General features: G+C 30.9%; 1 protein-coding gene across 2 annotated transcripts in view; it reads left to right on the plus strand.

Moving 5' to 3' along the window:
- LOC124425083 (unconventional myosin-XVIIIa) overlaps window positions 1–15,173 on the plus strand; it is a 71,391-nt gene that overhangs the window by 9,875 nt on the left and 46,343 nt on the right. For both annotated transcript variants that reach the window (XM_046964902.1, XM_046964903.1), the window contains exon 5: window positions 7,064–7,198. In XM_046964902.1, coding sequence (XP_046820858.1) covers window positions 7,064–7,198 — 135 coding nt within the window. The remainder of the gene's footprint in view (window positions 1–7,063; window positions 7,199–15,173) is intronic.

Genomic DNA, 15,173 nt, shown 5'->3' on the forward strand with positions numbered 1-15,173 from the left:
TTTTCTTTCTCTCCTTTCCTTCTATCTATCTATCTATCTATCTATCTACCCGTCTTTCTTTCTCTTTCTCTTTCTCTTTCTCTTTCTCTTTCTCTTTCTCGAGACTCTCCCCGGATGTTTCTGGATATTCGCCAAAGTAAACAATTTCGCGAGAAAGAGGCGGATGTGCTATGCTCCACGTCCCTCGTTACGTTTCCCTCGAATAGGCGCCAAGTTACGACACGTTCCTTGTTATAGAGCACTCTATCGTAAAGAGTACGAGCCATTTAACTCGAGTATTTTCTTCTTGGACCGTGACGGACCGTTTCTTGATTCTTTTTAATTTTCATTTTACATCTATATAACTAGGGGAAGTAATTAAAAGAATTTTTAATTAGATAATTATCTATCTATATATATATATATTTATGAATAACAAATATAAGATATATCTTATCTTGATAATCGTACGAGGAAAATTCATTTATTTTCTTATTTTCAAAAGTTCAATTATTTTCGTATTTTTCGTATAAGATTATATAAAACACGGATCATGATGGTCGATTGTCAATATCAATTGTTTTATCTTATATCAAGCAAGTGATTCCTATAAAAAATACTTTTAAATATTTTATAACATTGATATCCGAGACGAGGAATTATTTAAGAAATTTCTTTTTTTTTTTTTTTTTAATGGAAAAAGAAGATAAACAATTACCGTCGTCGATAATAGTTATCAGTATGTCAAAAAAATTTTAATCGTACATAATGATTATACATAATCAAAATTATTTGAAGAAATATATTAATTATAATGTCATAACTTTAAGAATTTAGGTTATTATTAAACTAAATAAATAAATTAAATTATAAACTAATTAAGTAATAAACTTAATTATTAAACAAATATGTATTAAACTATTTATTAAAAGCGTGTCTTATTGTAAATAAGTCTTGTTCATTCAATTGTAAAAGATTATGTATATAAAGATAACATGATCGATAGTTGTTAAATGAAAAAGTTGTTTGATCAACAATTATTTAAGAGGAAAAAAATAATAAAACTGTTAAATCAGCCTGATTTTATAAGTATTGATAAATTTATAAAAAAAATGATAATTTAAAAAAAAAACAAAATATTAGAAATCATTGATCTAAAATATCAGAATGATCAGGTGATAGAGTGTGAACGAACGTCATATTTTTTTTTCTTTTTTTTTTTCCTTAAAAATTTTGTATGTAGAAAAACTAGCTAGCTAGGCTTCAATATCATAGAAATTGGAACTTTATCCGGTTGTTCAAAAGGGCATCATTAGTTTCACCTCGGTGAGCAGTCATCGTAGCTCGTTTCTCGGGCTTTGTTCATTTTTCTTCCTTTTTTATTTTTTTGTTTTCTTTTTCTTTAAAAAAAGAATCGTAAAAGTGCACTGTATTATGAAGAAAAAAAAGTTAGCAACTGACAAAAATATTTTGTTGATCATGTTATTGTCTATCTCTCTCTCTCTTCCCCTCTTTCTTTCTGTTTTTTTGTATCCTACTTCCATATTCGAAAAAAAAAATAACTATTTTTCAGATTAATAGATATTGCGAGTAATATCTTAAGATAGTAATCAAGAAATTTCACCACACTCCGTTTTTACTTTTCCACTTCTTTCGTTTTTCTATTTTTTTCTTTTTTCTCCGTTTTTTTTTTCTTTTTCTTTTTTTATTCGCGATAATCACGGTTTAGATGTAACTTGGCCCAATTCAATGATTCAGCTTTGTAGATCGTGTGATAGATAGGAACCGGTTAGAGTATTACTGGAGCAAGTCAAGTTGTCTTTCTTTATTTTTGTTTTGAGCATATACACATACATACACACACACACGCGCGCGAGCATACGCGTACACATACATGTATTCAAGAAGAAGAAAGATTTAACATCTTATTAAGTATACCACGAAGTCCGTTAAATCAACTATAATACATTGATACCGACCAATGAATCTCATTAATGTGATGTTTTATATCATTCGATGTTTAAAATTTATAAATTGATTCGAATGTACCGAAAAAAAAAAACATTTTCTAAATTGTTGGGGGAATACAGAGAAAGATAACAAATAAAATCTATGTAAACGCGTATCCTAATAAATTCTAACGCAAATTTCTAAACAAATAAACAAATAATATGAGTATTTATATACGTACGCGTAGTTGTAGAAACGTTATCTGTCCTAATCGTCTTACCAATGATCATAAATAGATACGCGGAGCTTCTTCTGATGTGTTTCGTTTAAATTCGAGGAGTTGAAACAGACATGAATGAATTCACGAAGTTTGAAGGCCGACAAAAGAATAAAAATTCGATTTGATTTTAATTTTGTCTTTATATTCCGGGATATCGGGAAGAAAAGAAAATTATCAACGAAATCAACGATTTTGAAGGAATCGTAAATAAAAATAATCCTTTGAAGGTATAAAATTTATTTCTGAGTAGAGAGAGAGAGAGAAAAAAATAACGCAATTTTTTTTTCTGTTTTCTTTTTACATCAAATAATACACAAATTATTTTCTCGAATAATTTCGAACTGAAAAATTGAATCCCCGAGATATTGGAGCAAATAAAGCGTGTAAAAAAGAATTAAATTTTCTTTTCTTTTTTTGTCTTTTCTTTTCTTTCTTCTGAACATTATGCCAAGTACTTTATCTGCACTTTTGTTTTCAATCAATTGCGATTGATTTCATTTATACAAAAAAAAAAGAAAATATATATATATATATATAGAAAAAAATAGAAAAAAAATCCAAAATCTAGTATTATACGTCGAAATGACTTTGAAAAAAAGAATTCGAATAGCTGTTATTCGATGCACGCAACGACGTACGTAAGTAGGTGTATCGTTACGTGAAGAAGAACGTAAAAGAGAAAGAGGAAAGGAAAAGAAACGGTGTTTTCCAAGAGGCCATCGTTTTCGTCTTCGTTGTCGTTGTCGTCTTCGTCGTCTTCGTCGTCTTTTGGTTCATTGCCACTGCCGTTGGTACCGAATATAGCGGGATCATGAGTCACGTTCCGTAATAAGACTATACTTGGCCAAGTAGAATCAGTTGCGGGAGGAGAGAAGGTTTTCCAAGAAAGCAAGATCGTTCTCCAGCATTCATGGATCCTTTCCACCCCACTCTATTCCTTTTATTCCCTCTTTATCGTGACAAAAACTGAATAGAAAAAGATTCAACGGGTCTGTCATGCTTTAAACTTTGTCTCGTATTCGTCGGGAGTCCTAAAAAGAAATATATATAATATGAGATACTTCCAAGAGATGATTACCGGATCTACGGGCCAAAAGATAAGCGCAAAATTTGGTGCTGGAACGCGTATTACTTTTTTTAATGCACGACTGAATTCACCGGGTCACGTTTCTATATATTTTTGAAGATCTAATCGTTATCATATCTTTGTCTTGTTGGGCGCTTTTATCAAATTCCTTTTGTTTTTTATTTTATTATTATTATTATTATTATTATTATTATTATTATTATTATTATTATTATTATTTATTTCTTTCTTTTTCGTTAATCCTTTAACGCACGATTTATCTTCTTTTATGAATCTCTACGAAAAGAGAAAATATTTATCTTAGTTACTATAAGCAAATGTTGGAGTAGAAATTATTGAAAAATGGAAGTTTTTTTTTTTTATATATATATATATAAAATTTAATGAAAAATTACATTATTGCAAATACATTATATTATGCATATTAAACTACATTAAATGTTAATGTGTTGTTGTAATTTCATCTGAAGAAATATCGTAATGATGAATTTTTCGAAATGAGTAATGCCATTTTCTTGATTCATTTGAAACAATACTCGAGATCATTGAATAAGAACGCACTAGCGATTATTCGCTTCCACAATCCTGGAATGATCGCTGACTCATTTCTCGACGACATGGCCGTAAAGCCGTGGAATTCGTTTTACTTGTTTAATTGATTTGACAGATGATTCAAATTCTTCGCAGCTGAATTGCGTGTTCTCGTAAAATTGTGATCATCCATGATTACACGGTTTCACGATTATTGTTCTTCTAAGTTTTCCAAGCGTTTAGTTTTCATCGTTTATCTTTTGAAATTCTAAGAAAAATCTAAAATTCAAAATACATACGTGCGCGTACTTGGACGCCTACACACAAGGCGATTATCTATTATCTTTGACATTATTTACAAAAGCGATATGATGATATATTGAGGCTTTGTTGATATCATATCCTATTTGCGTTATTTTTATTCGTTCAGTATAATATTTTAATCTGATCCTTTATCTTATCCAGATATATAGATAAATTAATTTTATTTCTTACAAATTAATAATCACATTGAATTGTATAATTTCTAACAAATTGTCTTTCACTTTGATACAAATTTTTTTTAACTTGTCACACACACGCACGCGTATGTATATACGTATGATATTTCTTATTTTTATTTTATTTCATATTTGTAATCATATTTTTAACAAATAAAATCGAATATTGTTATTATAATTTTTCAAGCAAGCTTTCTTCTCTTTTTGATTTTTCTATTTCTGCTTTCTTTTCTTTTCTTTTCTTTTTTCTTTTCTTTTTTCTTTTTTTTTTCTTTTTTTTTTTTTTATTTTTTTTTGAGAAGAACAGGTAAAAATTTCTGTGACTGGAATTTAGACACCTCGTCGCCGAAAGATCGGTTGTACGATAAATCCCGAAGTTTTTTTTTTTTCACGATCGGAGAGCTTAACTAATGTATCTTCGAAGAAAACCCAGAAACATCCGTTAGAACTCTTTCCACATTCCACTGAAGATTGTCTACAGTTGTGTATACTTCCTCAGAGAATACTTAGAAATGTAAAATAATACTTGTCTATGCTTGTTCGTTAAGTTTTTTTCAGCGCTTTTCGTCGATTGTTCATTATATCGAAAATCATTAATCGAAATCGTCCTATTGAAAATTTCATAGCCATTTTACGACGATATATTTAATAAGAAAAATTTGTTAACTTCTTACGATCTACATTTTGCTTTCAAAGTTAACGTTAAAACATACGTATTTCTTAGATGATAAGCTTTATCGTGAAATAGAAATATAAAAATATTGTTGTTTCTTTCTTGCGTTATTCAATGTATAAATATTATATCTCATGTACGCGTAGACTTAAGTGCATTTAATAGATTAAATGTATTTGTAGTTATCAAGAAGAGCAAAAACGAAAAAGGTATTAAGAAAAATTACAATTCTTTTTTCTCGAGTCTATGAATTAAAATAATTTTACGATCTGTTTTTAACTTATACGTCAATTTTATTCGTATAATCGAAGTCTACGTGTCACTATTTTTATTTAATTTAATCTTATAACGATAAACAAACGCAAACGTCTTTTGATCAATAGTTTTTTTTTTTTTAATAATTATCATTTCAATAAACTCATTATAAAATTAAAACATTGATTGCTTTCGATAGTTCTAATATTAATTCATTACGTATTAACTAATTACGTGAACAATTAATAAATATAATTATATTAATAATATTAAATAATATAATTATATTAATAATATTATTAATAAACACGAGTACAATAAAAAGCGGCCAATGATATCGTAAATCAAAGACACGATGAAAGAAATAAGAGCGAGAAAATAAAAAAAAAAAAAAAATAAGAAATAAAAAAAAAATAGAAAAAGTAGAAGAAAAAAAATTACAAACGATACGTCATCGCCCCAGGGAAGAGCAAAAAAAAAAGAAAAATAATAATAATAATGATTGATTTGTTAAAATCGCAAATTCATGCGACGTTAGGTTTTGGTCTGGTCCCCTTTTCGTCACGCGATTCGCATAAGCTTACGCGTGCGTTCGGTGTCGTAGCGACCGTCGAAAGATCTCCTCCTCCTCCTCCTCCTCCTCCTCCTCCTCCTCCTCCTCCTCCTCCTATCCCCTCCCTCCTTACCCTCCCGTTCTTTTTCATTCTTCGTCAACATCCTGCTTCCTGTACTGCTTACGTGCTCTTTCACGACATGCAGACCCCGTGCGTGCGTGTACTCGTTCACTCACTCACTAACTCATTCCTCACTCACTCACTCTCTCATTTCATTCATTTCACTCACTACTCACTCACTCAAGGGACATGCACGACCTATCACGACACGCGTGTGTTAATCTCGATGCGTAAAAAAGGCGTGTACGCATACTACTGTTCATCATAAGCTATCGGACACCTACGTTTATTATTCAATTTCATGTCCGATTTAAATTACAAAATGGAACAACGCAGTAAGCGTTGAAAATTATTCAAAGTTATTCGTTCTCTATAAGTTACGTCAAATGCTTGATATCATTTATATTTGTAAGTGATAAATTGATTACGTCAATTGTTATTTTTCAAAGTCTGCGCAAGAACATTTTTTTTTCTTTTTTTCTTTCTTTCTTTTTTCTTTTTTTTTTTTTTTAATTCCATTTATATATACCATTTTCCTTCAAAAATGACAGCTCATATTTTAAAGTATTACAATGAAATAAATATGTATCCTCGAAAAAGTATAAATTATCAATGACATACTTATATACTCTTGTCGTACATATCCCCTATATATATTGAGAATTGTGATGATGCATAAGACTGGTTTGATATTTTTAAAGACTTTGCTTTTTGAATGGATCCTTTCGAGTATTATTGGTCATGTATGTACATACATAAGTACATATAACGAAAGAGCATTACTCGTGATAGTTGCCAGCATTATTCGTCGTGACGACCTTCGTGCGTAGGTCAAGAGCACGTGGGTGTAGATGCTCTCGGCCTCGATTCGAGAGAAAGAGAGAAAGAGATATAAGCTCATTCCGAGTTATTTTTGAACGTTTACATTCCAGATAATGCTATCATCTTATGCAGATGTAGTCGTTGATGATAATCGATGATTCATAACGATTTTCATAAGTTAGATCGGATAAGATCAATGAAATAAAATCTTTTTTGTTAACATACTACAGGCAAAACAAAATCATTCGAAACAAAAACAGAAAAACCAAAAAAAAAATATATATATATACATATATATCTTGTGATTCGCAGGTGCAACCAGTCGCGGAACTATCAGAGCTCTCAAGACGAGGTGGAAGCGATGGCCAGCAAGTCGAGCTGGCACCTGCGAATATTCGCGGTGGCACGCTCCGTCGATCCGGTAGCCTGCGGTTTCATCAGAATACGGTAAGTCTTCGATCGATTCAGTAGCCTCCTTTCTCCGTCCAACACCTTCGTTATTTAAAATACTTGATTTTTAAAACCGTTATTTAAGATCGAATTTTTATAAAAGATTCTCGCTTTTATTCCGAATAATCGATCGATTTTTCAAAAATTGATTAAAAACATTTAATTAAAAAAATTATTTCAATGCTCGAAAAGGAATCGTTGATTATACGATAAAATTTGATCGTTGCTTTTGACTCATATCTGATCATATCCGACATACTTCAGTTTGTGAAAGCTTCACTTTTCTTTGTCTTAAAATAAGAACTGTAAGAGTAATAGAATGAGAATTGTCAATTTTTTAAGAAAAACTTTTTCTTTTTTAAGTTATTGCAAGAATTCAAGTAATACAATAAAAATATGATCATAGAGATAGAGGAATCTTTTTGGGTTCATGACATTTGTGCTAGTTTTATTTTCATTCGAAAATATTCATTGTTTTCGTATATTCATGCCTTTGTAAAATAATAACATTCCAAGTTGTGAGATGAGGAAAAATGGCGGTTTCGGTCGACTTATGGTCCGATCATGGTGTTAATTTTGGGCAAGGATAATAATGTATTTCTATATTCGTGAAAAAAAGAGTAAAGGACACAATAATAGAATATACGAGTATATCGAAGATTGCGAAGAGAAATAGAGAAAGAGAGAAAGAGAAAGAGAGAGAGAGAGAGAGAGAGAGAGAGAGAGAGAGAGAGAGAGAGAAAGAGAAAGAGAGATATCATAGAGGTGCTTACTTTCCACCCACATTCCCTAGAACGACGCAGTGGCATAGTAATCGCATAACGGTACACATCCCGACTTCTTCGTACTTTAACGCTTTGTTTCCATTGAAGCTAACGGACGTAATACTGATATAAGAATGTACGTGAAATGAAGAGGAAAGAACCTCGCTATCTTGGTCACTTATTTATTTGTAGGAGCTAAATGGAGATAGAAAGAGAGAGAAAAAGAAAGAGAGAGAGAGAGAGAGAGAAAGATTTTCGTTTATATCGTATTTCAGACGATTTGCAACTTGGAACGTCAATATGACAGAAAGTGTTTAAAGTTCATCGTACATCTTTCGTTTTATTATAAATCATTCGAATATGACGTTATTTATAAGATATAACAACTGGGGTCAATACATAATCATACGGTATTAATACTGGGACACACGTTGTACGGTTTCATTCGTAAGGATTTCAATTTGTGACAAACAATTTTATCAGACATTCCGAGTTTAAATTTTATCTGACAAAGATTAACTTTTCATTTGGTTTCATTGTAATCATTAAATTAAAAAATATTGAAAAAATTATTTAAAACTGAACAAACTTATACGTTATTAAATATTAATTTAACATCTCGACATGTTATAGACATTCAATATATATATATATATATATATATATATATATATATATATAACTCTGATTGATCTTAATCGCAGACAGAAAGCGACGTCGAAAGTACTTGAAAATTACGCGAATCGTCAATGTACACCCTTAATCCACGATCCACGAGCAAATGGGGTTGATTTATAGCGAGGTAGGGGAGAATGGTAGTGGTTGCGGGCTTTTGAAATGCCGTTAATAAATTAAATTGTCGCACGGTACATTCCACGTTATCGTTGATGCGGGATCGTCGGCTCGTGTAATGTCATTAACGAAGATCAAAGGCCTGTCAATAATTTCATGTTACATTGATCGCGAATGATCTTCCATTATCACTTTACTGCGAAGACATATTCGTTCGTTACGTCTTCATCGTGTGCGATCTTTACCATGAAAAACCGGTTGTCTTGTAGTTTTTTATAATTTCTTTCCCATGACGTTTTACTCTTTATATCTAGAGTAGTATATGTGTGTACGTGCAGTTTTGAATGGAGCAACGAGCGATGGCCAAACTCGCACCGTTTGTAGTCTCTCAAGAGACGACTGCTTTTCACCGGTGCAGCTGTACAAGTTAATTCTCTTCTCCCTCTTAACCCCACCTCTCTCTCTCTCTCTCTCTCTCTCTCTCTCTCTCTCTCTTTTCTCATGCGTAACGTATCGATCGTTAAGTCGATCCCAATGAGGAAACTAGTTGGCTGTATTATTATTGTGTTCCTTTTCACTAGCTTCTTTCCTTTAACCTTTAGACCGTTAGCATGAACCAACGTTTGGGCTTGGTACAAGATCGTTTCTAATAGAAAAGAAAAAAGAAGAACACGAAGTAAATCGTTGCAAGAATGCAAGTAATACAATAAAAATATGATTATAGAGATAGAGAAATATTTTTGGGTTCATGACATTTGTGCTAGTTTTATTTCCATTTGAAAATATTCATTGGTTTTGTATATTTATGCGTTTGTGAAATAATAACATTCGAAATTGTGAGATGAGGAAAAATGGCGATTTCTGTCATTCGTTAAATTCGTTCGTCGGTAAAAAATTTACGCGGGAAATTTAAATGCGTTCTCCCGCATTAGAACATTTTATTTTAAAGTAGTGATTATATAAATAGTTTTCTAATGATCAGTCAGAACCGTAGAAGCGATTATAGTGCATCATACGACGTATCGGAGAAGAAGGTTAATGTTCACAAGATGATCGGGTCATATCGATACTGTGCCATACCAACTCCAGAGAGAATGGTATCGTTTATTCTACCGATTGTCGGTAAGGACGGTACTTATACACTTTGGTACCGAATGCGTGTAATGCGTGTAATGTTATGCGTGACGGTAACGTTCTCTAGTGGACGTTCTCGGTGTCACTCCAATGAAAATGAACTTGCTATTATTGATTCAAAATTATGTTCAGATTATTCCATAGAAGAAAGATTGATTGATCTTTTTTTTTACGAATTTTCTTCGATCTCTCTTTATTTCAAATCAAATTACATATATTTTGTGCACGTACTTTAATCGTTATTTTTTTCTCTCTTTTTTTTTTAAATCTCTTATCATATTGTCACATCTCCGAAAATTCGCATTTATCTATTTTTTGAATGACGTTCGTGTCTGAACGTTTACATATAGATATGATTACCTTGATAAGCACCATAATTTCCTTCAAAAGTAAATTAAAGAAATGAATTCTTGTCGGGCGTGCCGAGGCATCCATGTGGCATAACATAGATCGTTCAAGGTTCTAGGCTGGTGTAAAATGGACGCATCGTTTAATAGGGTGCGGTCGGTCTCTTCGGACGAATAAGAAAGAAGTTGATTTGTTTCTTGGTTTTTTTTTTCTTTCTTCCTTTGCCTCGTTTATCCTTCATTTTATTGTTCGTTCGGTTAACTGCAAATGTTCATATTCTACGATTATCGTTTCAGACCTAATGTTCATTATTTTTCTCTTTCCTTGTGGATTGAACACGAATGTAGCAGTTTATTATGCAGCAACATCGTACGTAAATGTCGCATTATGTAATTACAATTGCGGAGTACGCGTTGCGTGTAAGTGATTACGTCGTTACCGTTCTCCAGCATCATTATATTATGTATATACTACGTTCTCAAAGCAAACTGCGACGGGCAGGTCGTTTGTGTACAGACGATAATGTCGTTCGTCATCGAGCGTTGAAAAAATATCTTTTGCCTGGAGCCACGATGCCGGTGCATTGCAGATGCCTGTTGCAATATGTCGATCCAAACGATATCTACTACGTATCTCTCTTATTTTACGCGAGTTTCTTTCTATTTATTTTTCTTTTCCCATATTTTCTTTTTGTTGTTGGTTTTCTTTCCATCTTTTTTCTTTTTTTTTTTTTTTGTTTTTTCTTTTTCCTTTCATCTATCCTCGCCGTGTACACGTGCGGCAAGTGTCAAACGTCGACATTTCAAAATTGATCATTAGCGTCCTAGAATGATCTCAAATGAGTCTGTAAGTAATAAAAAAAGGTTATAAATTATTATCGACGTTTATCATTGATTATTGCAAATAACTACAACTAATGATATCTAATTTTTACGTAAACCATAGATCTAATGTATATCGAAGATCGTTATGTTCTCGTCAAAATTTGACACGCATTTGTCATTATTTTATTTAGTCGTATTTGAAAAGTCGAGAAAACAAAGAACAAAATACAAACACGGTAATTTACATTGTAATGAATGACGGAATCCAAAAAATTTAGTTTACTTCGATCAATATTAAGTCTATTCTATATATTCGAAGTCGACTATTTATGAATCTCTGACGTAATATCGGTATAAATTTGCGTTATCCGTAATACTATGCAAGATGCATGCATTTAGTTTTCTGAGCATTTGACATTTGAACTGCGTAGTTAATAGTGATGTATTACCCATTTAAATTGTCCTAAAAGTGACGATACTTAAAACCTATATATATTTCCATAAATTTTATACGAATTATTACTTATACACAATATTTTTATATGCAGATTTCATATGTATATTCTTTGTTGAAAATGAAATAATTTTTTTTTCCTCAACGATTGCAGTAGTTAACTTTCTAAGTTTTGCTTTCCCTAGTCCATTGTTCAACGAATCGATATTTTTCTTTGCAGATTTTATGCAAAGTAGGTGTTTTGTTACTGTAAAATGTCCGATTGACAATTGCATTCATTGTGGTATGGCTTTTCTCTTTTTTATGGCTGTTTTTTTATGACTATTTTATGTTAATAACTATTCACAATGGACGGGTTTTATATTGTGTATATTTCTTTGTTATTTTTTTTTGTTGCTTCATATCAACACCAAATATACATACTATGTATATTATTTTTCGTCCTTGTTGTTTTAACGCGTTCTTAATTTATATCGTATGTGATATAATGTGCGGCTGCGATTATTAACTTCGAGAAATTTTAATTATTACATTTTGTAGGTATAGAATTGAATTTTTCTTTTTTATCTAGTTTGTTAATAATTAATAAATAGTTTTCTGTGCTAGTTAAATCTATTTTTTTTTTTTTTTATTATTTTATTTATTTATTACTTATTGAATACTTATAGGATATGGTTATCTTTTTCTATCGTTTCTACTAATTCCTTTTGAAGGTGTTAAATATTCTACACCATAAATAAATATGAAAGATGATTTATCTGGTTTATGTTTATTAACTGAAAGTTCTTCGATTTGGTCTATATCAATTGTTTGTTGATGGAGTATCATATCCTATTTTCGGTGATTGTTGAGTCGTTCGATTAATTTTTAAGACTTTTTATCTGTTTTTCATAAAACATCTTATATCATTCATCTCATTTCACGGTTGTCTTTTATTAATGGCTTTCGTTAGTCCATTTTGATATTTTGCGATTGCATGTTATTACTTATCGGGGTGACCTGGTTTTCGATGGACGTTACTGCATGTTGTGTGATACTATTCTCAGTTGTTTTAGTGTACTTAAAAGCGTTATGTCCTATATAACTTTCAACGCACATATTCGTTGATGTTGCGATATATCCTTAAAAGTATTATATATAATTCGATTTGATATTGATTTTTATTCACTATAATAATAGTGGGAATCATATTTTATATGACCAATCATACGCCAGTGTTAGTTTATATTTTTTAATCAATGTTTGTTTCTTTGAACTTTATCGTTTATCATATAAGTTTTGTTTAAAATTTTCTTTTCTCGTTTCTTTTTTATTTTATTTTATTTATTTTTTTTTTTTAGAATATTTTTTATACAAATCATTGATATAATAACCATAGCCAATTTAAAGTTAATCAATTTTATTAAAACGTCATTGGATCGATCAATTTTCAATTTTTTTTTTTTATTGAAAATTCTAATATTATTTACTTATTGGCCGAGCTAATAGATATATCTTATATAGAAATGTTTGCCAATTATTTTAGATCAGATATATTATGTAAAATATATTATGTTAGATATATTATGTAAAATGAACAGAGTTCGGATAAAGACGTTTAATCGGTATCGTAATATCTTTGCAAATTAATTTTAAATCAATCTTAACAATTTTTTGTTGTAGCTTTACGGTAAGAAAGTGTTAGGAACATCGAATTCTAATGTCAATGGATATTTCGTATCCGGTGATATTCGATGCGTCGTTCAGCTCTCATTCACAGAACCGCCCTGCTGTCTATATACTTCGTCGAGATGTCGTAAAAATAGTGGCAACAAGTGGTAAGTGCTACATGGTAACCGTGCGAAGACACTTGTTGCTACTGTATAGTCGAGACGGCGCGGCGACATTCGAGCTTTTAAATTTTTGGCTCGCATCGTCAATCATTCTTTTAATGTTAGTTTATATTTTACAATCAACGTTTGTTCCTTTGAATTTTATAATTTAACATATAAGTTTTCTTAAAAGTTTTCTTTTCTTTTCTTTTTTCTTTTTCTTTTTTTCTGTCTCTCTCACTCTCTCTCTTTCTAGAATATTTTTTATACAAATCTTTGAATTAATAACCATAGCCAATTTAAAGTTAATCAATTTTATTAAGACGTTATTCGATCGGCCAATTTTCAATATTTTCTTCTTAATTTGAAAATTTCAATGTTATCCACTTTTGTTGTGATTGAACTAATAGTTATTATTATTAAATTGACCTTGTTATTAGCTCGTATTAATGGTATTAAAAATCGATCGAACTAATTGCAAATTGTCATTTAGAATAAATCTGATTTTATAAAAATAATTAAAAAAAAAAAGAAAAAAAAAGAAAGAAAGAAAGAAAATTAAAAGGGACACACGATCGCGACTCGATACGATCGGTCTTACCGATATAAATGTTTTCGAGCTATGTTTCATTTGACTTGGATTGATTTCTTGCGGCGAGCTATATCCTCGGTCTCGCTCGTTTTTCTTAGATTCTCGATCGTGACGCGTCACGAGCCACGCTTAGTTCGAATCGATCACCTACATAATCTACTTCGGAGGAAGTACCAATAGATGATGAATGAAAAAAAAAAGAAAAAAAAACTATTGCTAGCAAAAAGAGATTAACGTTTAGTGGATACACTATACGAGTGGAATTAACCTGAATGGATAATTGACTCTTAGTAATTGCTCTTTATCTTATCTAATGGATTTTATTCGTTATATCTTAGAGACTGAAAAATTTTGATTAATTGATATCAACTGAAATTATCTGTTAACTCGTTATAACATTATTTGTAAATTATTCAAATTTGCAGAATATTATTTTATTTACAGATAAATATTACAAATAAAATAGTTTATTAAAATAAGCATCATCCTCGTCGTCGTCGTCGTCGTCGTCGTCGTCGTCGTCGTCGTCGTCGTCGTCGTCGTCGTCGTCGTCGTCGTCGTTAGCATTATTATTATAGATAAAAAATAATGATAATAATAATATTTATATCGTTTGTAAATAAAATAATATTTCAGTTTGAACGATTAAATTATGTTAATAATGGTGAAATGATAAAATCTGTAAGAATGACACGTACATTGCTTATCGTTATTTTTTTTTTCTTTTCCTTTTTTTTCTTTCGTTTGTTCTTTTTTTCTTTTTTTTTTTTTTCTTCTTTTATGCAACCGAGAACATTCACATTTCATAAGTAAAAATATTCACGCATGAATATCGCAAGAGAAGCTCGACGTTGTGTCTTCATGACAAATACTCGGAGAAAAAGTATTCTGGTTGCAAGACGTTACATTTTAATTAAATGCTTCGTGCCTATAGTACATCTTACGACATTCTTTTCTTGTTCTCGCCTTCGCATTATACCTACTTCCTTGCGTTCTCTCCCCCCTCCCTTTCTCTCTCTCTCTCTCGCACACACACACACACACACACACACTCACATACATACATACATACACAAACGTGGGTTTACGAGAAAACATCATTGAACGGACTTTACTTGCTAATGTGGCTTTCGTTTCTAGCTTTTACATATCCTATTAGGAAAAATTCTAAGAATTTTCTTGTTTTTTGTTTAAACCATTATCGTTATCATTGATTCCTAAAAGATAATTGTTTCATCAATTATCAATAGATC

The sequence above is a fragment of the Vespa crabro genome, chromosome 6 (assembly GCF_910589235.1).
Source record: "Vespa crabro chromosome 6, iyVesCrab1.2, whole genome shotgun sequence".
Classification (NCBI taxonomy): domain Eukaryota; kingdom Metazoa; phylum Arthropoda; class Insecta; order Hymenoptera; family Vespidae; genus Vespa; species Vespa crabro.